This window comes from Danio aesculapii, chromosome 25 (genome assembly GCF_903798145.1).
Source record: "Danio aesculapii chromosome 25, fDanAes4.1, whole genome shotgun sequence".
Taxonomy (NCBI): domain Eukaryota; kingdom Metazoa; phylum Chordata; class Actinopteri; order Cypriniformes; family Danionidae; genus Danio; species Danio aesculapii.
The window spans coordinates 7404536-7427427 of NC_079459.1; the positions used below are offsets into that span (position 1 = coordinate 7404536).

Consider the following 22892-nt stretch of genomic DNA (forward strand, 5'->3'; position numbering starts at 1 on the left):
TATCAGCAACAGTAGGAGTGACAGTACATTTTTCACAGTACTGAATATTTTACTACTTATTTTTATTCAGCTGATTAGTTCTTCATTTTATTTTTAGTAAAATTACAGGTTCTAAGTTCTATTTGTACTGTTTTTGTAATAAATGGAAAGCAAATTACATTTGTCTCCTCCCCTCCTCTGAAAAATGGTCCGATCCGTGACTAAAAAACAATAATGTGATCTGAACCGTGAGATTTGTGATCTGTTACACCACTACTCCTCAACGATTTTTTAGCCAACACCCTCACGTTTAACACAACACATACCCCATTGCTAATTCTGACATTTGGCAGATGTTTTGTATGTGTATATATGAGCAGAAGATGCTCAGATGTCACCTTGACACGCTCTTTTCCCCCAAAACATCATCAACACTCCGCTGTGTTCCTGCGGCCTCTATTCTTCTCATTCCCGTCGAGAGTGTTGCATCTCACACCCGTCCGTGTGTTTTGGACCCTCCGCAGGCTGCAGATGGAAGAGGAGCTTCGCCAGCAGGAGAGGGAACGGCAGCGAGAGAAGGAGAGAACGCGTGAAATTGAACGGGAACGGCAGTGGGAGCAGGAGGTGCAGAGAGAGAAGGAGAGAGAGGTCGAGATTAAAAAAGAGCGCGCCAGAGAGATCCAGCCGGTCAAGGCCGTGGAGAAACGCCACCTGAGCCACGAGCCGCCGGCCAGCAAACACTTGATCTCTCACTCGCAGACTCATCTGTTTCCACACCGGCAGCCCGTGAAGGAGCGAGCCAAGCTGGAGGACAGACTCACTGCACACAGACCCGGTATGACAGTCACAAACACAGGAAATAAAGTGCATCAATTATGTGTTTAAGGATATTACCGTTTATGCATTGCAAGTAATACACTACCTGACAAAAGTCTTGTCACCTATCGAAGTTTTAGGAACAACAAAAAATAAATTGACTTCTAGTTGATCATTTGGAGGACTGCATCCATACAGTACATCTCTGCAATGAATCAAATAACTTATTAATAAAGTCATCTGGAATGGCAAAGAAAGCGTTCTTGCAGGACTCCCAGAGTTCATCAAGATCCTTTGGATTCATCTTCAATGCCTCCTCCTTCATCTTACCCCAGACATCCTTAATAATGTTCATGTCTGGTGACGGAGCTGGCCAATCCTGGAGCACCTTTTCAGGAACTTTGATGTGGAGGCTGTGGAGTAGCTCAAATGTCTTGATACCTCAGGCTGCTGATGTTGCCATCCACTCTGCAGATCTCTTGCACTTCCTTATAGTGAATGTAACCCCAAACCATGATTTTTCCCTCACCAAACTTGACCGATTTCTAAGAGAATCTTGGGTCCTTGCATGTTCCAATAGGTCTTCTGCAGTATTTGTGATGATTGAGATGCAGTTCAACAGATGATTCATCGGATAAACCTACCTTCTAGAAGTCAAGTTATTATTTGTTGCTCTTACAACTAGGATCGACGACAAGACTTTAGTCAGGTAGTGTAGATATTGCCTTGCTTAGAGGTCTTGTTTCTAGTCCAAAATGAAGAGTTCAGACGTTCAAGCCTTTAAGTGCACTGTTAAAAATGCTGGGTTCCACAGAATTGATTTGTGTTGGGACAACATGAAGGAATTAAGTTAACGTATTGGTTTTTGCAAATTTTAAGTAGATTGAACTTAAAATAATTAAGTTGACCCAAAAAAATTGCAATAATAGTGTTGCTTCAGCTCATTTTAAATAATTATTTTGAACAACAGCAAACATCATTCACAACATGAATTTGTGTTGGGACAACATGAAGGAATTAAGGTAACTTATTCATTTGTTTAGAAATTTAAGTAGATTGAACATAAAATAATCAGGTTGTCTAAAAAAAAACTCAAGAATTTTGTTGTTTCAGATTATTTTTAAATAAGCAGTTTAAAGAACATTTTTGAGTGGTTTTTTTCTTAGAATAGGTAATTTTTGTTCCCTTTAAAATGAAATAATTGAACAAATGAGTTAGTTTGCATGTTCTCCCCATGTTCGCGTGGGTTTCCAAAATGAATGAATGAATGAACATAGGAGGATGAGACTAATGCAAATTTTTAAAGAAAATTTCAGACAACAGACTAAAAAAAACAAACAAACAAACAAACAAAGAAATGCTTGGTTCCAAACAATTCCTTCATGTTGTCCCAAAACAAAACAATTAAGTTGTCCCAAAAAAACCCTCAAAAATTGCACTGTAAAAAATGCTGGGCTCCACACAATCGATTTGTGTTGGGACAACATAAAGGAATTAAGTTAACTTATTCATTTGTTTACAAATTTAAGTGAATTGAACATAAAACAATTAAGTTGTTGCAAAACAACTCAATAATTTTGTTGTTTCAGCTCATTTTAAAAAATTAGTTTGAACAAACAGCTCATGACATTCACTATTAAAAAATGCTGGGTTCCACACAATCAATTTGTGTTATGACAACATGAAGGAATTAAGTGAGCTTATTGGTTTTTACAAACATAACCGAACATAAATCAATTAGGTTGTCACCAAAAAAACTAAACAAAAAACCTGTAGATTTGTGTTGTTTTAGCTCATTTTAAATAAATCGTTTAAACAAACAGCAAACATATTTTTTGAGTGTCGTCTGAAATTTTCTTCTAAAATGAGCATTTTTCTCTGGCTCTTGTGTAGGTATAAAACTAATCGCTTTTATGACAAAGAATAGGTTATTTTTGATCCCTTTAAATGAAATAACTGAACATACACGGTGCAAAATGTTGGGTTCCACACAATCAATTTGTGTTGAGACAACATGAAGGAATCAAGTTAACAAATTTAAGTGGATTGAACACAAAACAATGAGTTGTCGCTAAAAAAAACAACTCAAGAATCGTGTTGTTTCAGCTCATTTTAAATAAGTAGTTTGAACAAACAGCAAATGTCATTTTTTCATGTGTTGTCTGAAATGTGGGCGACGCAGTGGCGCAGTAGGTAGTGCTGTTGCCATACAGCAAGAAGGTCGCTGGTTTGAGCCTCGGCTGGGTCAGTTGGCATTTCTGTGTGGAGTTTGCATGTTCTCCCTGCGTTCGCGTGGGTTTCCTCCGGGTGCTCTGGTTTCCCCTACAAGTCCAAAGACATGCAGTACAGGTGAATTGGGTAAGCTAAATTGTCTGTAGTGTATGAGTGTGTGGATGAGTTCCACTGGAAGGGTTGCAGCTGGAATGAGTATTTTTCTTCTGCTCCTGTGTGTAGATTTAATGTTTGTTCTTTCTTGTTTTGTGTATATATAAAATATTAAAATAAAATGTAAAAAAAAATTAAGCAAATGTCAGACAGCACTTACAGGTTGTTCCATCTGAATTCTTTGAGTATCTAAAAATTCTTAAATCAAGAAGTATTTTCAAAACAAGTAAAAATAATTGCCACCTGATGAAGACCATATATGTTAAAGCACTGTCTAATTAAATAATCTTTTGAGAGCTTATTTACCATACGTTAATAAGTTAATAATGTTAATATTTCATTTACTTGACAATTTGTAGCGTAGACCCAATATTGTTCATCTAAAGGGGATGCGTTTTTTGTCAATTTTAGTCCTCAATTTGCTTTCTTTCTTTCTTTTTAACAACAAACGCAAAACCAACAATCCATCCTCATGCCAAAGTTAGCAAATTATTAATTCTTGATATTAAATGGAAAAATACATCACCACTTGATTTACCTCTCATCACTCACTTATTGTACATTTCAAACTTAAATTATGATTGATTGTGAAATGCAATCCCATGTTGCATTTCTCTGAACACTGACATTCCCTTCAGCCCCAGTATCTGAAGATGCTCCGTTTGCATCGCTCTTGGGAAATCAGTAATTAATATAGTGTGATGAATCATTTCCTGCATCTGGAAGGCTGGATATTTGGGGAAACCCAAAGGACACTTTCAGCCCATTATGTCTGCCGCCAGCTGTTAAACATGATTTGGCTGAAACCTCCTCAGAAGTCAGAAGATTTGATGGTTGCTCTCTATAATTGTGTAATAGATGATAAATGAGAACCTTGAGGTGAATCCCGTGATCAAAACACCCTCATGCACATAAACTACTTCAGATGCTTTCCAATCGCTTCTCTTATAAAACACTTGGCAAATGTACGCTCACTGGCCACTTTATTAGGTACACCTTACTAGTACTGGGTTGGACCCACTTTTGCCTTCAAAACTGCCTTAATCCTTCATGGCATAGATTCAACAAGGTACTGGAAATATTCCTCAGAGATTTGGTACATATTGACATGATCATCACGCAGTTGCTGCAGATTTGTCGGCTTTGTGGTGGCACTGACATGATGCACAAGTGGTACTAATGGGCCCAAAGTGTGCCAAGAAAATATCTCCCACACCATTACACCACCACCACCAGCCTGAACCATTCATACCACGCAGAATGGATCCATGATTTCATGCTGTTGACACCAAATTCTTACCCTACAATCCGAATGTCGTAGCAGAAATCTATCATCCAATCGTCTAATTTTGGTGAGCCTGTGTGAGTTGTAGCCTCAGTTTCCTGTACTTAGCTGATAGGAGTGGCACCCGGTGTGGTCTTCTGCTGCTGTAGCCCATCCTCCTCAAGGCTGGACGTGTTGTGCATTCCGAGATGCTCTTCTGCATACCTCGGTTGTAACGAGTGGTTAATTGAGTTACTATTGGCTTTCTATCAGCTGGAACCAGTCTGACCATTCTCCTCTGACCGCTTGCTTCAAAAAGGCGTCTGCACCCATAGAACTGCCGCTCACTGAATATTTTCTCTTTTTCAAACCACTGTCTGTAAACCCTAGAGATGGTTGTGCGTGAAAATCCCAGCAGATCAGCAGTTTCTGAAACACTTGAATCAGCCCATCTGGCACCAACAACCATGCCACGTTCAGAGTCACTTAAATCACCTTTCTTCCCCATTCTGATGCTCGGTCTTAACTGCAGCTTATCATCTTGATTGTCTACATGCCTAAATGCATTGATTTGCTGCCATGTGATTGTCTTATTAGGAATTTGCGTTAACAAGCAGTTGGACAGGTGTACCTAATAAAGTGGCCAATGAGTGTACATGCTGCTTATATAATGGCTACAGTTCAGGACTCTATTCAACATTTAAATGTCAAAAATGACATTTGCTGTTTGTTCAGACTACTTGTATAAAATAAGCTAAAGCAACACAATTCTTGAGTTTTTTTGGTCAGATTTATTGTTTTAAGTTCAATCCACTTAAATTTGCAAAAACGTATTCATTAGCTTAATTCCTTCATGTTGTCCAACACAAATGGATTGTGTGAAACCCAACATTTTTTACAGTGAAAGCAACTGAAGAGTGTTTTTGGACTGTGTTATTATTTTTAAGTAAAATGAAAAACATTTATAAAATATATTTTTCATCTAATATTTACATTTTATTTTATAGACAATTACATAAATTGAATAAAAAAATAAAAAACCTAAATGTTAGATGAAAACTTAAAAAAAGTATATTATAAATGTTTCTTAACTGAAATAAGTACTAAAAAATTTACAAAAACTTAAATAGCTGAAAAGTAACTGAACACTGTTCAAATAATAAAAATGCAAGCTAATTAAAATTATAAAAATGTCTGTAATATTATACAATTAATACTAAAATAACACTTTTTGGTGACAAACAGTGCTTCTAGATATTAATATATCATGCAAAACATTCCCATTTTGATCCTTTTGCTATAATTAGTCTGTCTTTCTATAGTATTTCAAGTAGTAATGCTACAATTACTAGAAAAAAGTAAGAAAATATATTTTAATATTAATTACTACTACTGCTATGTCTAATAATAATAATAATAATAATAATAATAATAATAATAATAATAGTCATTCATTCATAATTTTCCTTCATTTAATCCCTTATTTATCAGGGATCGTCACAGCGGAGTGAACTGCCAAATATTCCTGCAAATGTTTTATGCAGCGGATGCCCTTTCAGCCACAACCCAGTACTGGAAAATAATAATAATAATAATAATAATAATAATAATAATAATAAGGAGTTTGCATGGTCTCCCCATGTTCTATTGGGTTTCCTCCAAAAACATGTGGTAAAGGTGAATTGGGTAAGCTAAATTGTCCATAGTGTATGTGTGTGAATGAGTGTGTATGGATGTAGTCATGGGTTGCAGCTGGAAGGGCATCTGCTGCGTAAAAAATATGCTGGATAAGTTGGCGGTTCATTCCGCTGTGGCTACCCCAGAAAAATAAAGGGAATAAGCCGAAAAGAAAATGAATGAATAATAATAATTATAATAAATATTCATAATAATAATGTGAATAATATATTCATACACAAACATTTATAGTTGCTCTGCTTTGAAAATGATGAATTCATAATTTCTGCATTTTTTTTTTCTTTCTCTCGACAGACAAAACCAAAGAAGCACCGCCGCTGGTGTCTCAGTCTGGTTCCTACTCTTCCTCAGGAGCTCCTTCTTCCATCTCAGGCTTTAGCATTTTTTCAAGTGGCCCATTTGGGAAAAGCCACAGGCCCGTGGAGACTCCCATGATGCTCCAGCGGCAGGAAGAGGATGACAGATGGCTGGCCAGACAAAGAGCTCTGAAGGTGGAGAAAACTGACCGGCACGTACAGGAGTTTCAGCAGCAGGAGAAACACCACAGCTCTGGCCGAACAACAGAAGCACACAGGGAGATACACAGGTGTGTGTTTGTGTATGCGTGTGTTTGTGTGAAGAAAACAGTGGAAATATACTATTTGAATTGTTCCTCACTCATTTTACAGAAAAAAATTGTTTGTTACCTTAATATAATGCAATTTGCCTGACTCCAAACTCTTTGATATATCAGAAATTTAGTAAGACTGAAAAGTTTTGTTGTTGTTAGTAATCAGTGTTGATAAGTTACAAACTAACTAGATACTGTGATTAAATTACTTTTTTATTTACTTTTTAACTTAAATTATAAGTGAAGAATGTATTGCAGATTAAAGGAACTCTCCACTTTTTTAAAAAAATAGACTAAATTTACAGCTTCACTAGTGTTAAACAATAGAGTTTTAGCATTTTTGAATCCATTCAGCTGATCTTTGGGTCTGGCGGGAGCACTTTTCGCTTAGCTTAGCACAAGTCACTGATTCAGATTAGACCATTAGCGTTTCACTAAGAAATTACAAAGAAATGACTGAGAAATTACTTTTAACCACTCTAGGGTTAAACAATTGAGTTTTACCATTCTACCAGCTTAGGTTAGAATAAGTAATTGAATCAGATTAGTCCATTAGCATCTCAAAAATGATCAATGTGTTTTGACAATTTCCTATTCAAAGATTGACTTTTCTATAGTTGCATCATGTACTAAGAGCAATGGAAAAGTTTTCTAGGATCATTTGGCTATACTTTCATTCTGGTCTATTAAACAAGTAAGACTATAGCTGCTAATGTAATCACGCAGCATCTGACAGTTGGCTAGCTTCAAATAGGGAGTCTCCATGGTTTCCAGGCATGCTCCCTATACAAGCAGGTGGTCAGGTTTGGTGTATGGATGAATGTTATTTCCAGGTGCTGTTAATATTATTGCACTACTGTAGGCATGGTTCGGCAGGAAAGATTCTTAATTATTCTGCCGGAATAAGTCTATAGTTCCTAGTCACATATTGCCCTAGTTAATTGTAACTTTTCATTTTCAGTTGGTCTCAGTACACTATTTAACTACAGAAGAGTCAAGCTTTAAATAGGAAAATTATCAAAAGTCAAGATTTTAGTCATTTTTGAGTGAGATGCTAATGGTCTAATCCGATTCAATGATTTATGCTAAGCTAAAAGTGCTCAGACAGACTCATAGATCAGCTGAATGGATTCAGAAATTGTAAAACCTTACTAATATTCTTGTTAATGAAAAAATTGTAAAGTCACTCTAATGCTGCGTTCACACCAGACATGCATGGATGAAGCGTCAAGCACAACATTTAGATGTTAAGTCAATGCAGAGACGCGAATAGACGTCCTGTGGTGAGTTTCACGTGAATGAGGCGGCATGAATGACTCAATTCGCACGAATGAAGCACCACGCGTTTGATGTGCTTAATGCTTAAATCGCTCGAGTTGGAAAATCTGAACTTCAGTGAACATCTGCGCCGTGTTAACCAATCAGGAGCTTGCTGTTGTCGGGGTGTGATTATGATGTAGTGCCTGTTGTTGGTGTCCCGAGGGGAAATCTTCTTGCCGACACCGGACAACAGTACATCAAACTGGGCACTGCTAAAAGCCTCCATCATCCAGATATAGTTTCTGGAGGAGCTGATGAACTTACGGCAGATTTACACTGGGCTTCAGGGTCAAGGCTTGATGGAGGGTGTGTCTGAGGTTGGCACTGACGTGATCATCACAGCAATGAAATTAGTCCGCAATCGGCTACTGTCTGAGCTGGGCATTTTGATTGGCTGACGCTTCCTTTGGTGCTTGAAAAGTTGAAAAATTCCCAACTTCTATAGTGAGCAACACCGCTGAAGTGGTGCTGACAGATCCACAATTCAGTTCGGCAACAATTGACGTCACCCATTCAAAGCGAATAAGAAGCATTGACACAGACACCCCGTGTGAATGGGGCATCATAGAGCTGGGTGCACCTCTGAAAGGATCTAGTAGACAAAGGAGACATCCAAAACATGCAGTGTTGGTGGTCCTCCAGGAACGTGGTTGAGAAACACTGCTCTGAATGATGAAGCTTTTTTAATGAAGCTTATTTAATTTGATGCATGCGATAACAAGGTTGAAAAAAATACAATTAAATAGTAAAAACTACCCAGTAAGCTGATTTAAAGGGATAGTTCACCCTAAAATGAAAATTTACTCAAGAGTTACTCACCCTCGAGTGGTTCCAAACCTTGAGTTTCCATTTTCTGTTGAACACAGAAGAGGATATAAGATAGAAAGCTGGAAACCTGTAACCATTGACTTCAATAGTAGGAAAACTAACAGTTGCAGGTTTTCAACTTTCTTGTAACATCTTATTTTGTGTTCAACTTGAGGGAAAGTAAATAATTACATTTTCACTTTTGGGTGAAGTATCTCTTTAACATGGCTTTAACAAATGTTAAAGGTACAGTTCATCCAAAAATGTCAATTCTGTCATCTTCCACGTTTCAAATCTGTATGAGCTTCCTGTTTTCTGTTAAACACAAAGGAAGATATTCTGAAGAATGTTGGAAAAAACAGCCATTGACTTCCATTGTATTTTATGTTGCTTCTATCAAGGTAGTTAACGAAACGAACGAAAAAACGAAAACTTTTTTTGTTAACTGAAATAAAATAAAAATATTTTTTTCTAAAAAACTAAAACTAACTGAAACTTTATTGTGTACATACAACACTAACTGAAACTAACTTAAGTTATAGCAAAAATGTCTCAGTTTTTCGTCTATGTTAACGTATTTAATACATACTGTATGCCTTTTAAAAGTTAATCTATTTACTTCGTGCTGCCAGGTGTTTGACCCATACGACACCTCAAAATCTGTAATCCTGCTGATGCCATCGGCCAGATTAAGCTGTTCTCCTCCAGTCTTTTCAGTTCATAATGATGTTTTAACTGACTGAAATTAAGATTGCTGACTACATATTTTTAGTATGTTGAGTCCAAACATGGGACACAAAAGATCTAGTTCGCGTTCCGAACTTTCCATCACTACTGTGTGTTTAACCTCAGAAGCAACCTTGCACACATATACTTTACTTAAGGCTGCAATCTTGTGGGCTGCTCTACTTGAATTTGAGGATGGGTAGATGGTAGTGGTAGATGGTAGTGTTCTTGTGTCAAAAAAGAGTTTTTATTTTACAATTTTTATTTTAATAATTTTAATTCTTGCACCTAACAAATATCCTAATTTACAAAAACAAACAAAAAACTAAAACTAATGTTGAAACTAATAAAAACTAAACTAAAACTGAGCAATTTCAAAATATAAAAACTGATAAAAACGAATAAATCTACCTCTAGAAGCTAATTAAAACTAACTAAATTTGAAAACAAAAAATCTAAACAAAATTGAAACTAAAACTAATGAAAAATTGACAGTTCGTTCCACTGTGGCGACCCCTGTTGATAAAGGGACTAAGCCGAAAAGACAATGAAAAATCCCAGACTATTATAAACTTGGCTACTATGAATGTCGGTGGCTGCCTTTTTCCAAAATTCCTCAAAATGTCTTGTTTTCTATTCAAAAAAAGAAGGAAATTCATAAACGTTTACAACCGGAGTGTGGTTAAATGATGAGGACGTTTTAATGTCTGGGTGAACTATCCCTTTAATTCCCATCCTGTTCCAAAAATCCTGTTTTCATACTGCCCTCTTGTGGCCATCTCTAATACTGTCCTGTTTTCAGGTTCAGCACTCACCATAATGACGTGCCTGTCCGAGATTTACCTCCAGCGCTGGGTGCTCCACCACCTCTCATCACCCCCAAACCTGCTCCACGGGACCACCAGCACCACCATCTCCGCTCTCCACCCGTCGCCAGCAGCCTCTGGACCCCCGTCTCGCTCCTCCATGCGCCCTCTGACCGACCTCTGTCCCACATCCACCCCTTCTCAGGCCCCAGTAGAGCTCCAGCAGAGGGTGAGCAGCCGCGGGTCAGCCTTCTGAAGCTTGGTCAGGCTGGAGCTGCAGACGTCCGGCTGGAGAGATCGGAGCCGGTGATGGGGGTCGGTCAGAGGAGACTCGTCAGCAAACTCGACCTGGAGGAAAAGAAGCGCAGAGAGGCCAGAGAGAAAGGTATCAAGTGGAGGATCTATTAAATAAAATGATTAAAAAAAGACAAAAGATTGGTTCATTTATCAGTTGATTAATTTGGTTTATTCATTGATTAATTGGTTTGTTGGTTCATTCATCGGTTGATTGATTGATTGATTGATTGATTGGTTGGTGGATAGCTTCATTTGATTGATTGGTTAGTTGGTGGGTTCATTTGATTGATTGAATTTTTTGGTTGATTTGATTGGTTGGGTGATTGGTTGATTTATTGTATGGTTGGTATATTGATTGTTTTGGTTTGTTGGTTGGTAGGCTCAGTTGATTGATTGATCAATTGATTGATTAATTCATTGATTGATTGATTCATCTATTCATTCGTTCATTCATTCATATATTCATTCATTCATTCATTCATTTGACTGTTTGGTTGATTGGTTTGTTGGTTGGTTGGTTGATTTGTTGGTTGGTTGGTTGATTAATTATTTGATTGGTAGGTAGGTAGGTTGATTGGTTGGATGGTTGGTTGGTTGGTTGGTTTGGTTGATGGGTGCATTTGATTGATTAGTTGGTTAATTTGGTTGGTTGGTTGATTGGTTGCTCGATTGAGTGGTTGATTTGATTGGTTGGTATATTGATTGATTAGTTTGTTGGTTCGTGAGTTTATTTGATTGATTGATTGATCATTAATTTATTCATTCATTCTTCATATATTCATTCATTCATTCATTCATTCATTCATTCATTCATTCATATATTCATACATTCATTCATTTATTTGACTCTTTGGTTGATTTATTGGTTGGTTGGATGATTATTTGATTTGATGGGTTAGTTGATTGGATGATTTATTGATTGGTTAGTTGGTTGGTTGGTTTGTTGGTTGGTTGACTGATTGTTTGATTGGTAGGTAGGTAGGTTGGTTGGTTGGTGGATTAGTTGATTTGATTGGTTAGTTGATTGGATGATTTATTGATTGGTTGGTTGGTATATTAATTGATTGGTTTGCTGGTTGGTGGGTTCAGTTGATTGATTGATTGATTGATTGATTGATTGATTGATTGATTGATTGATTGATTGATTGATTGATTGATTGATTGATTTATTTGATAATTTAGTTGGTTGGTCAGTCGATTGATTGATTAGTTGATTTAATTGGTTGGTTGATTGATTTATTGTTTGTTTGGTTGGTTGGGGAGTTCATTTGATTTGTTGGTCATTCATTCATTCATTCATTCATTCATTTGACAGGTTGGTTGATTGTTAGGCTGCTTGGTTAGTTGGTTAATGGGTGCATTTGGATGATAATGATTGATAATTGTTAATTGTGTTGGTTGGTTGATTGATTATTTGATTTGATTGGTTAGTTGATTGGTTGATTTATTGATTGGTTGATATATTGATTGATTTTTTTTTTTGTTGATGGGTTAATTTGACTGATCTCTCCGTTGAACTAATATTTTCTATAGGATGCTTTACAGTAATATATTTGTGCATATACATTAGATTAGTCAAAACCAAAGCCAAAACTGGAACTAATCTAACAAAAAAAAGATTACTGTTCAAAAATTTGTTCACCCAAATTATGTTGGGGAAAATCAATAAAACACTAAATAATTTTTTGTATTTTATATATAATTTTTACATCTCATATATACACATATAATAAAAAACTGCTAAACTAACTTTGGCGCATATATATAAATATATATATATATATATATATATATATATATATATATATATATATATATATATATATATATATATATATATATATATATATATATATATATACATACATACAGTTGAAGTCAGAATTATTAGCCCCCTGTTCATTTTTTCCCCAATTTCTGTTTAACAGATTTTTTCAACACATTTCTAAACATAATAGTTTAATAACTCATTTCTAATAACTGATTTATTTTATCTTTGCCATGATGACAGTAAATAATATTTGACTAGATATTTTTCAAGACACTTTTATACAGCTTAAAGTGACATTTAAAGGCTTAACGGTTAATTAGGTTAACTGAGCAGGCTAGGGTAATTAGGCAAGTTGTTTTATAATGATGGTTTGTTCTGTAGACTAATAATTAGTTTAGGGGCTAATAGGGGCTAATAATTTTGTCCTTAAAATGTTTATTAAAAAATTGAAAACTGCTTTTATTCTAGCCGAAATAAAACAAATAAGACAAATAAGAAAAAAATATTATCAGACATATTGTGAAAATATGATAAACATCTGCTAAAGATAAACATCTGCTAAACATGCTGTATAAATTTAAATGTAAAATGTGCATCTATTGAAATATTGAATTTAATAGATTTTAAATTCTGGCTTATAACCAAACTTGGAAAAATTTACAATTTATAATGCTGAAATGAATTTAAACAAGGTTAACTCTAAGTGAGAATTAGATGATGACAAGGTTAGCCTAAAAGTAAAGCAGTGAAAGTTATATTTGTATCTGCTTTGTGCTAATATGTATTTGTGTGTCTTTGTGTGTGTCTAAGTGGCCTTTGTGTTTTTCGGTGGTTCAGCAATAATAATCGTCTGTCTATTTCAGGTTATTACTATGACTTCGATGACTCTTATGATGAGAGCGATGAAGAGGAAGTTCGAGCTCATCTGAGAAGAGTCGCTCAGCAGAATCCACTCAAACTAGACACATCTACAGAGGTATTTATTTACTATCCTTAAATGCATTCATTACATATGTGCTACAAAAAAAAAACTCATGTGGCTTTGGCTGTTGGATAACTGGACTAACCAGTCAGTCATCACAAATGTTGTTTTAGTCCTTCTGAAGTGCCAATAGTTTGACAAAGAATGATTGTGTGTGTTGTTTGACAGTTACTATGGTGGGTAAAAAGAGCTATCATAGTTTATTATTAATTAATGAAGCCAATTTCAATTTTGTATGGAAACAGTGGTTTTAAATAATACCTCATTTGCATATGTAACATTTCAGAAAACTTGCATTCAAAGAAGTGACGTTTGCTCAATCTACTTATTTAAATTAAGCCAAAACTATACAATTCTTGAGGGTTTTTGTGGGATAGCTTAAATCTTTAATAAAAAGTTAAATAATTAATTTCATTCTGTCATGTTGTCCGAACACAAGTTGATTGTGTGGAATTAGCATTGTTTTACAGTGTGGTAGAAACGGCTGGTAGAATCTAAAAGTTTTTTTCTGAGTTTTGTTTGTCCACACTGAAGATGGCAAATCTCTTCCGAAAATGACAGTGACCTGTTTGCTTACGGGTTTGTGGGCGTTCACGCGGTTTCCGTTATGTGATTCGCATGTGAATGGTGAATTCATGAGGTCAGAGGGGACAGATTTTACCTCACGTTCATTTCTTGTAGATTACAAAACCAGAGAACATTTTCTCCCAAGTTTATTTAATTTGTTAAAATGTAGAGATTTCAAGCTTTATGTGGATATATTTCTCATGTCTGTGAGGCATGTATTCACTGAGATTCAACCCCAGAGGTTTCATAACAATGAAGCTGCAGAAACTGATATAAAAACACATGTTTACATTGAATTTACCAGTAAAGTCATTTCAGTCATTTTCTGCATATTTACCGGTATCACTGTGTGAAAGGGGCTAATGATTGGCTCCTTTGCTTGAAGGAGGGCTTGCTTTGATTTAGCAGCCATATTGAATATTACCCTTTTTTATATTCAAAACTATACAAGTTTTGATTAATATTGCACTGCTGCAGCCATGGTACAGCAACAAAGTTCCTTAATAATTACGCCAAAATAAGAGTAGAATTCCTAGCTGTTCTATAGAATTGATTCCTTTTTGGAGCCACCTTCAGTTCCAGTCTATGAACTGCAGTTTCAGTCACTCCTGTGTTGGTTTTAAAAGAGACAAGGAGGTTCATGCTTGATGGAAACCTCTACCATTTTGTATCTAAATATATCTAAATATCTAAAAATTCCAAAATAAAAGAAAATGGTTTAAAATAAGTTTGAAAAATGTTCAATTTGACATAAGATTTTCGATTGCTTACCCCACATTGACATATTATTTACTTGTTTTAAGGAAAAACTTGCTTAATTCCAACTTATTTCTGGAAACAAAATATTTGGATAATGCTTCTTAATTTAAGAATTATTATTATATACAGTTGAAATCAGAATTATTAGCCCCCCTGTATATTTTTCTCTCACTTTCTGTTTAATGCAAAGAAGATTTTTTCCAACACATTTCTAAACATAACTAATAACTGATTTATTTTACCTTTGCTATGATGACAATACATAATATTTTACTAGATATTTTTTAAGATACTAGTATTCAGCTTAAAGTGACATTTAAAGGCTTAACTAGGTTAATTGGGTTAAATAGGTAAGTTAGGGTAATTAGGTAAATCATTGTATAACGATGGTTTGTTCTGTAGACAATCAAAAACAATATTGCTTAAGTGGGCTAATAATATTGACTTTAAAATGGCTTTTAAAAATTTTTAAACTGCTATTATTGTAGCCGAAATAAAGCAAATAAGACTTTCTCCAGATGAAACAAAATATTATAGGAAATACTGTGAAAAAATCCTTGCTCTTTTAAACATCATTTGGGAAATATTTGAAAAAGAAAATCACAGGAGGGTTAATAATTATGACTTAAATTGTGCGCATTTAGAAAGTGAGAACGTGCATTTTCTGTACGGTGTTTGTTTTGTGTCTGCAGAAGATGGAGTTTCTGGGTTTGTTTGGCCTGACGACTCTGCCGAAGCGAGAAAAGTTGCTGGAGATGAAGAGGAGGAAGAGGAGGCTGATGCTGCAGGAGAGAAGCCCTTCACCACCGGCCGTGGAGAATAAACGCAGGACTCCTTCACCTCTCAGCACACGCTTCACTGCGGACGAGATGAACCGCACCGCTGAGCTGGACGACAAGAAACACTTCCTCAGCATCTTCAACCTCAGCCACGTCAACCACGACCAAAGACAGAGTATGAACACACACATATACACACACACAAACACAAACAAACATGCACACAGACATAAAAAAGTAATGTTAAACAGTAGTTCATGGAAATGTTTACATAATATATAGAAAGAAAAACATCAGTGTGTGTACATTTAGGAAAAGCTTAAAGGCAGGTGCTCGATCAGGCCAACCACAATTGAAAAAGTCCCAAAAAATCTATCAATTATTGGGGTGATCTTTGTTTGCTGGTATGATGTCCCAAAATCCCATACTTATGCACTATTCCACCCCATTTAGTATTATATGTAGTGCAAATAAGTGCACTTTCATTACCCGGATTATGCACTTATTTAACCATTATAAAGAAGTGTGGAATGTTGGACACTTCACACACTCAAGTGGTGGAAGGGGTGAAGCTGATCTTTGATTATTTATTTTGGATTGTGAAAGCAAAATTCTTCTACGAGAGTAATTTATAGTGCCTTCAGATGGCAGCCGTCAAACGTCATCAGAGAAATGGTGTGAATTTACAGAAAAATGTTAGTGTTGCATTTGGGATGACAATACATTCATATAGCGAGCAGCTACCTCTGTGTAAATCTTACATGGTTACCCACTAAAGCTAAGCAGGGCTGCGCCCGATCAGTACCTGGATAAGAGACCACATGGAAAAGCTTGGTTGCTGCTGGAAGTGGTGTTAGTGAGACCAGCAGGGGGCGCTCAACCTGAAGTCTGTGTGGGTCCTAACGCCCCAGTATATTAATAGGGTCTTTATACTGCTCAGTGAGTGTCTTTTGGATGAGACGTTAAACCGAGGTCCTGACTCTCTGTGGTTGTTAAAAACCCCAGGATGCCCTTCAAAAAAGAGTAGGGGTTTAACCCCGGCTTCCTGGCCAAATCTGCCCACTGGCCTCATCCTCCTAACATCCTCATATCATAATTGGCTTCATCACACTGTCTTCTGTCCGCCAATCAGCTGGTGTGCAGTGTGCATACTGTCTGGAGCAATCGTGTTATCCAGGTGGATGCTGCTCACTATATTTATATATACATAAATAAATATATATATATATATATATATATATATATATATATATATATATATATATATATATATATATATATATATATATATATATATATAAATATATATATATATATATATATATATATATATATATATATATATATATATATATATACAGTATATATATATATATATATATATATATATATATATATATATATATATATATATATACAAACATATATACATATATATATACATATATACATATATATATATATATATATATATATATATATATATATATATATATATATATATATATATATATATATATATATATATCATAACTATTATTTTTGCATTCAACATTTTTTTAAATATTTAATTAACTAATTATTCAGATTATTTGCAGCACGTGTTCAAAAGCATTGTTGTTATATTATATTATATTATATTATATTATATTATATTATATTATATTATATTATATTATATTATATTATATTATATTATATTATATTATATTATATTATATTAGGCGACGCAGTGGCGCAATAGGTAGTGCTGTCGCTGGTTCGAGAATTGGTTAGGTCAGTTGGCATTTCTGTGTGGAGTTTGCATGTTCTCTCTGCGCTCGTGTGAGTTTCCTCCGGGTGCTCCGGGTTTGTCCCTAGTGTATGAGTGTGAATGAGAATGGATGTGCATCCGCTGCGTAAAACATGTGCTGGATAAGTTGGTGGTCCATTTCACTGTGGCGACCCCGGATTAATAAAGGGACTAAGCCGAAAAGAAAATGAATTATATTATATTATATTATATTATATTATATTATATTATATTATATTATATTATATTATATTATATTATATTATATTATATTATATTATATTATATTATACATTTTTTTTTACCTCAGAGAAAAAGAAGATCTCAGACTTGCTGGAAGCCATCAAACAGAAGACAGTTACTCTGGACACGCTCAGATATGCCTCAGAAACACCCTGTTCCAGCCCGCCTGCTACACTGTCTGGTATGAAAACTACACACAGACACACTCAAAATTAAGCAAAGTGCAAGCACAGATGCCTAATTCCTGATCTCTGCTTTTCCCATCATGCAGCATCGTCACACTTCAGTCAATCAGTCAATAATGTTCATCCTGAACCCCGAAATCACTCACCGGAAAACCGTCAAACGCCTCCAGATCCTCCACCGCTGGCTCCTCTGCGAAACAAGCTGAGCTCCCCGAGCAGAAGAGCTCCCCAACAGCTCTTAGCCCGACCCAAAAACCACCCGCCGGGATCCAACGGAGTCAAAGCTCAGGTCTGGGAGAGGATAAACCCAGAGGAGTTCGCTCAGCACTTCCATCAGTCGGTGCTGCAGTCGTCTCACACACCCCAGCAGAAACACAGAGGTGACCACAGCTCATTTTTGTAGAGATTTTTGATCTATTTCATCTGTATCTCCTGAGGCCTGTTGCACAAAACGAGTTGAATAAACTTCGGGTTGCAGAGTAAGTTTTGGATAGACAAAACCAAAACAGTTCAAGTTGGTTAAGATCAAGTTAAGTGGTCTCATAATGCATTGACAAGGCAGAAATTAATCCTGCTGATGTAGTAAATATTATCAAATATTATTATATCAGTGCAAATTGATTAACTGACTTGAACCTGTTAGCTTTGTTGAGCTACTAATCCCACTTTAAACTGAATACTAGTAGTTTGAAAAATATCTAGTCAAATATTATTTACTGTCATCATGGCAAAGATGAAAGAAATCAGTTATTAGAAATGAGTTATTAAAACTGTTATGTTTAGAAATGTATAGAAAAAATCTGCTAATAATTTAGGAGGGTTAATCATTTTGATTTCAACTGTGCCTAACCAAAAGGTGCATTATGTAAGTTTGACACCCAGTGGTTGATCTAGGTATTGCACCCCTGACTCAAAACAAACGCAAGTGCAGGTTGCCAGATTGATGACCAACATTGGCAAGTGGCTTTTGAGCCTTAAGCCAGATTTAAGGCTGATTTAGGCTGTGTTCTAAATAAAAGCAATGACACAGGATAGAAGGAATATTTTCTATATAAAAAGGAGTTTTTGTTCCAACCAACACCTCGAATTGATATATTAGAAATTAGTGTTGTAACGGATCACAAATCTCACGGTTCGGATCACACTACAGTTTTTGAGTCATAGATCAGACCATTTTTGGGATCAGCAAAAAAAGGAGACAAATGTCATTTGCTTTCCATTTATACAAAAATATTACAAATGTATAAATATATTTATATAAAATAACAAACAGAATTTAGAACCTGTAATTTTAAGTAAAATAAAAATCATAAAAGAACCAGCTAAGACAACTAAAAATAAAGGAAAATATTCAATGCGAAAAAATTTACTTTGCTACTGTTGCTGATAATGCTAAATATAGAAATATAACATCTTGTATAACAGATCATATTTATCTTCAATTAATGATTCAACGGACCATTTTTGAAAACCTATTCAGTGACTTCATTTTGATGGTTGTTTGTCGCCACCCATTGGTTACACAATGTAATTACTACAACATTCACCAGCGTCAAGTTCCATTAAACGCTGATTTATTTTTTTTACTATAAACATCAGTGTTTATATCTGAACTATAAACTGTCATCCCAGAACTTCTGTGTTATTTAATTGTTTGTAACAAACTGAAAAAGTGTAAAAACTGAAGCTCTCTCGATCAAATGCAGATTTGAATGTAGCGCTGGAGCGCATGGAGCCATGTCATAAACTTAACAAACAGGCTATTGATGATTTAGTGTACAACCAACAAACGAACCTTTTTTTCCATTTGGAAAATTACAGTTATTATTAGTTCTTATATAATCAGTTTTTAAAATAGCCTATTTTCTCATAGATGGATTGCAGCTGGAAGGCCATCCGCTGCGTAAAACATGTGCTGGATAAGTTGACGGTTCATTCCTCTGTGGCGACAGATTAATAAAGGGACTAAGCCGAAAAGAAAATGAATGAATGAATGAATGAATGAATGAATGAATGAATGAATGAATGAAACTAGCCTACACAATCTACGAATCAAACAAATTCAAACATTTTCTTGATTTTTGTATAATGTCTGCACCAAACTCAGACTTTCATTTTACAGCTTATAAATCATGTATGCAAATTAATGCAATGTCATATGTAAACAACTAAATTGTTATACAAAATGTCAATATATGAGCCTTGAGGTTCATTGTCATTTTCGTTCATCACACGCAGCGCACACAAATTAACCGCAAATGAGATGGAGGAAATAAGTCATAATCATAAGACATAATCTTTAACCTAATGACTTTTAATAAAAATGCTGCCAGAGGTTTTGTAAATAATAATAACAGCGGAGCATTAATTAAATGCATATTTCCTGTGGAGTGATCGATTTGAGGTAGCCTGATATTTTTATTTGAGGGAAGAAAAAAACATGATTGGACAAACAGCAGACCCTCAGCCTCCTCCACTGTAGCAGCTCCATCTTCTGGTCCAAATGTCTTAAAAAGAAAGAGTTTGCAGGACTTTGCTTGCAACCCACAAAAAAAAAGAAAGAAAAATAAGTGAAAATGGCTTTGATTTCACTTCTAATCTTCAGTTTAGCAGTTCAGTTCTTTAGCACTTTGAGCACTTGTTATTGAATCACTTTAAGCACTTGTTATTGAATCACTTTGAGCACTTGTTATTGAATCACTTTGAGCACTTGTTATTGAATCACTTTGAGCACTTGTTATTGAATCACTTTAAGCACTTGTTATTGAATCACTTTAAGCACTTGTTATTGAATCACTTTAAGCACTTGTTATTGAATCACTTTAAGCACTTGTTATTGTTTAGAAGAAAACACTTTATTTGACAGTACTTAATAAATGGGGCAAAGCATAATCATTGAATCTCAGTCTCAGTTTGGCAGTTTTTTAAGCACTTTAAGCTTACTAAAGTTACTTTATTTTTGTTATTATCATCAATATTTGAAGTAAGTCCTTCTGTGCAGTTTCGCTCCAACCATCCGCCCCCCCACCCCCGTTCAGGCTCAGGATTTTTTTTTTACTTTAACTCCTGATAAAGCATTACATTTTAACACAAACCTACAAATGATAAATCCAGTGAAACTGAGAATTTTAAAGTGGTCTTTAAATTTTTTCATAGCTACTGTACATAAGAACCCAAAACCAGTGTTGCCAACTATTTTCAATAAAAAGGCGCTAAGCTCTGCTCAAAAAGTCACCAAATGGCACTAGATTACATCAAACATCAATTTGCATATTACTGACGTCACCACGTCCAGCAGTTTTTGTTGAACAGCCTATGCTTAATAATAGGGAATTTATATATGTTTTATATGTGCATGTCAATTTAATTAAATGTGTTAAATACAGTATATCAGTACAGATGTATAATGAACTTGCAGTAATTTGGACATAATAAACTCACGCAAGTTCCAAAACTGCCCCTAAAATCTCTCTGATTGTGAACTAGAAAAGAATAAACGGCCCAATTAAATTGTCAAATTTTAAACAATGGAGAAGCAGATCGGTTTGACTGTAATGTTACAAGGAAAATACCTCACGCTCGCGGTGCTAAATCATTTGCCGTCGGTACGCAGAGAGACGATCTGCTCTCAGGCTGCAGGTATGAGAGACTGACTGCTGTATGAGGGCTGGGCTGCCTGTGAGTGCTCTGAGGCGGGGAAGAGGCCAACAGCATCACCCGCAGCTCGTTGGGAAGGGTAGGAACGATACAGTACGGACACATGACAGTCTATAAATATGTCCAGTAACACCCAAAAAAGTCACTAGATTTGTCGCTAGTTGCTTTTTTGAGTACTTGTCGCTAAGGGGGTCTGAAAAGTCACTAAATATATCAACAATATTGTGCACAATAAATAAATAAATAAATAAATAAAATGTGTATATTACTTACAAAAATACAATTATAAGAAGTAAAATGAATGTACTCAAGTAAAGCAGTACTTATGTACACTAATCAACTAAAATGACTGGTATTTTTTATCCCTGTATATTTCAACAGGAGTGAATGAGCAGTTTGACCGCGCAGCGCATCCTCCTCCAGGCCTCCATAGGGCAGTAAACAAACTCCCTATTGGACAGACCAATGGCCACTCCTGGCCAGTTTCAGCCCACCGTGATTCTCCGGCCATCAGGAATGACCTTTCGGCTGGAGAGGGTGTCAGTTCTGATGAAGACGAGGAAGAAGAGTCCTTCAGTCCCCGGTGGAAAGGCATCGAATCAATATTTGCGGCCTATGAAGAGTACATGGAAGGTAAGCTTATATTAACTGATCAGAAGTTTGAATTTTTTTGAGGTAGATGCACTTATGTTAGCAAAATTTTGTGAATTGTCAGGTGATGTTTAAAATACACTCATCGGCCAGTTTATTAGGTACACCTTACTGGTACCGGGTTGGACCCCATTTTGCCTTCAGAACTGCCTTAATCCTTCATGGCATAGATTCAACAAGGTACTGGAAATATTCCTCAGAGATTTTAGTCCATATTGACATGAAAGCTTCACGCAGTTGCTGTAGATTTGTCGGCTGCACATCCATGATGCGAATCTCCCATTCCACCACATCCCAAAGGTGCTATATTGGATTGAGATCTGGTGACTGCGGAGGCCATTTGAGTACAGTGAACTGACCTCTGGCATCAACAAGGCATTTGCTCCCACAGAACTGCCGCTCACTGGATATTTTCTCTCTTTCGGACTGTTCTCTGTAAAGCCTACAAATGGTTGTGTGTGAAAATCCCAGTAGATCAGCAGTTTCTAAAATACTCATTCCAGCCCGTCTGGCAACCAAAAAATCATGCCACATTTAGAGTCACTTAAATCACCTTTCTTCCCGATTCTGATGCTCAGTCTGAACTGCAGCAGATCGTCTTGATCATGTCTGCATGCCTAAATGCATTGAGTTGCTGCCATGTGATGGGCTAATTAGAAATTTGCGTTAACGAGCAGTTGGACAGGTGTACCTAATAAATTGGCCGGTGAGTGTATATTTATGGTGAAAATTTCTCAAACAGCCTTAAATGTGACACCTACAGGCTTCTTTGATGTGTTAGCTGTAGGTTTGTATTGC

General features: G+C 35.8%; 1 protein-coding gene across 1 annotated transcript in view; it reads left to right on the plus strand.

The window, feature by feature from the left end:
* Nucleotides 1-22892, plus strand: part of gse1a (Gse1 coiled-coil protein a) — an 85954-nt gene that overhangs the window by 58378 nt on the left and 4684 nt on the right. The window contains exons 7-14 of the mRNA XM_056452328.1: nucleotides 504-814; nucleotides 6437-6728; nucleotides 10408-10796; nucleotides 13343-13455; nucleotides 15480-15741; nucleotides 17669-17782; nucleotides 17873-18166; nucleotides 21825-22076. Coding sequence (XP_056308303.1) covers nucleotides 504-814; nucleotides 6437-6728; nucleotides 10408-10796; nucleotides 13343-13455; nucleotides 15480-15741; nucleotides 17669-17782; nucleotides 17873-18166; nucleotides 21825-22076 — 2027 coding nt within the window. The remainder of the gene's footprint in view (nucleotides 1-503; nucleotides 815-6436; nucleotides 6729-10407; nucleotides 10797-13342; nucleotides 13456-15479; nucleotides 15742-17668; nucleotides 17783-17872; nucleotides 18167-21824; nucleotides 22077-22892) is intronic.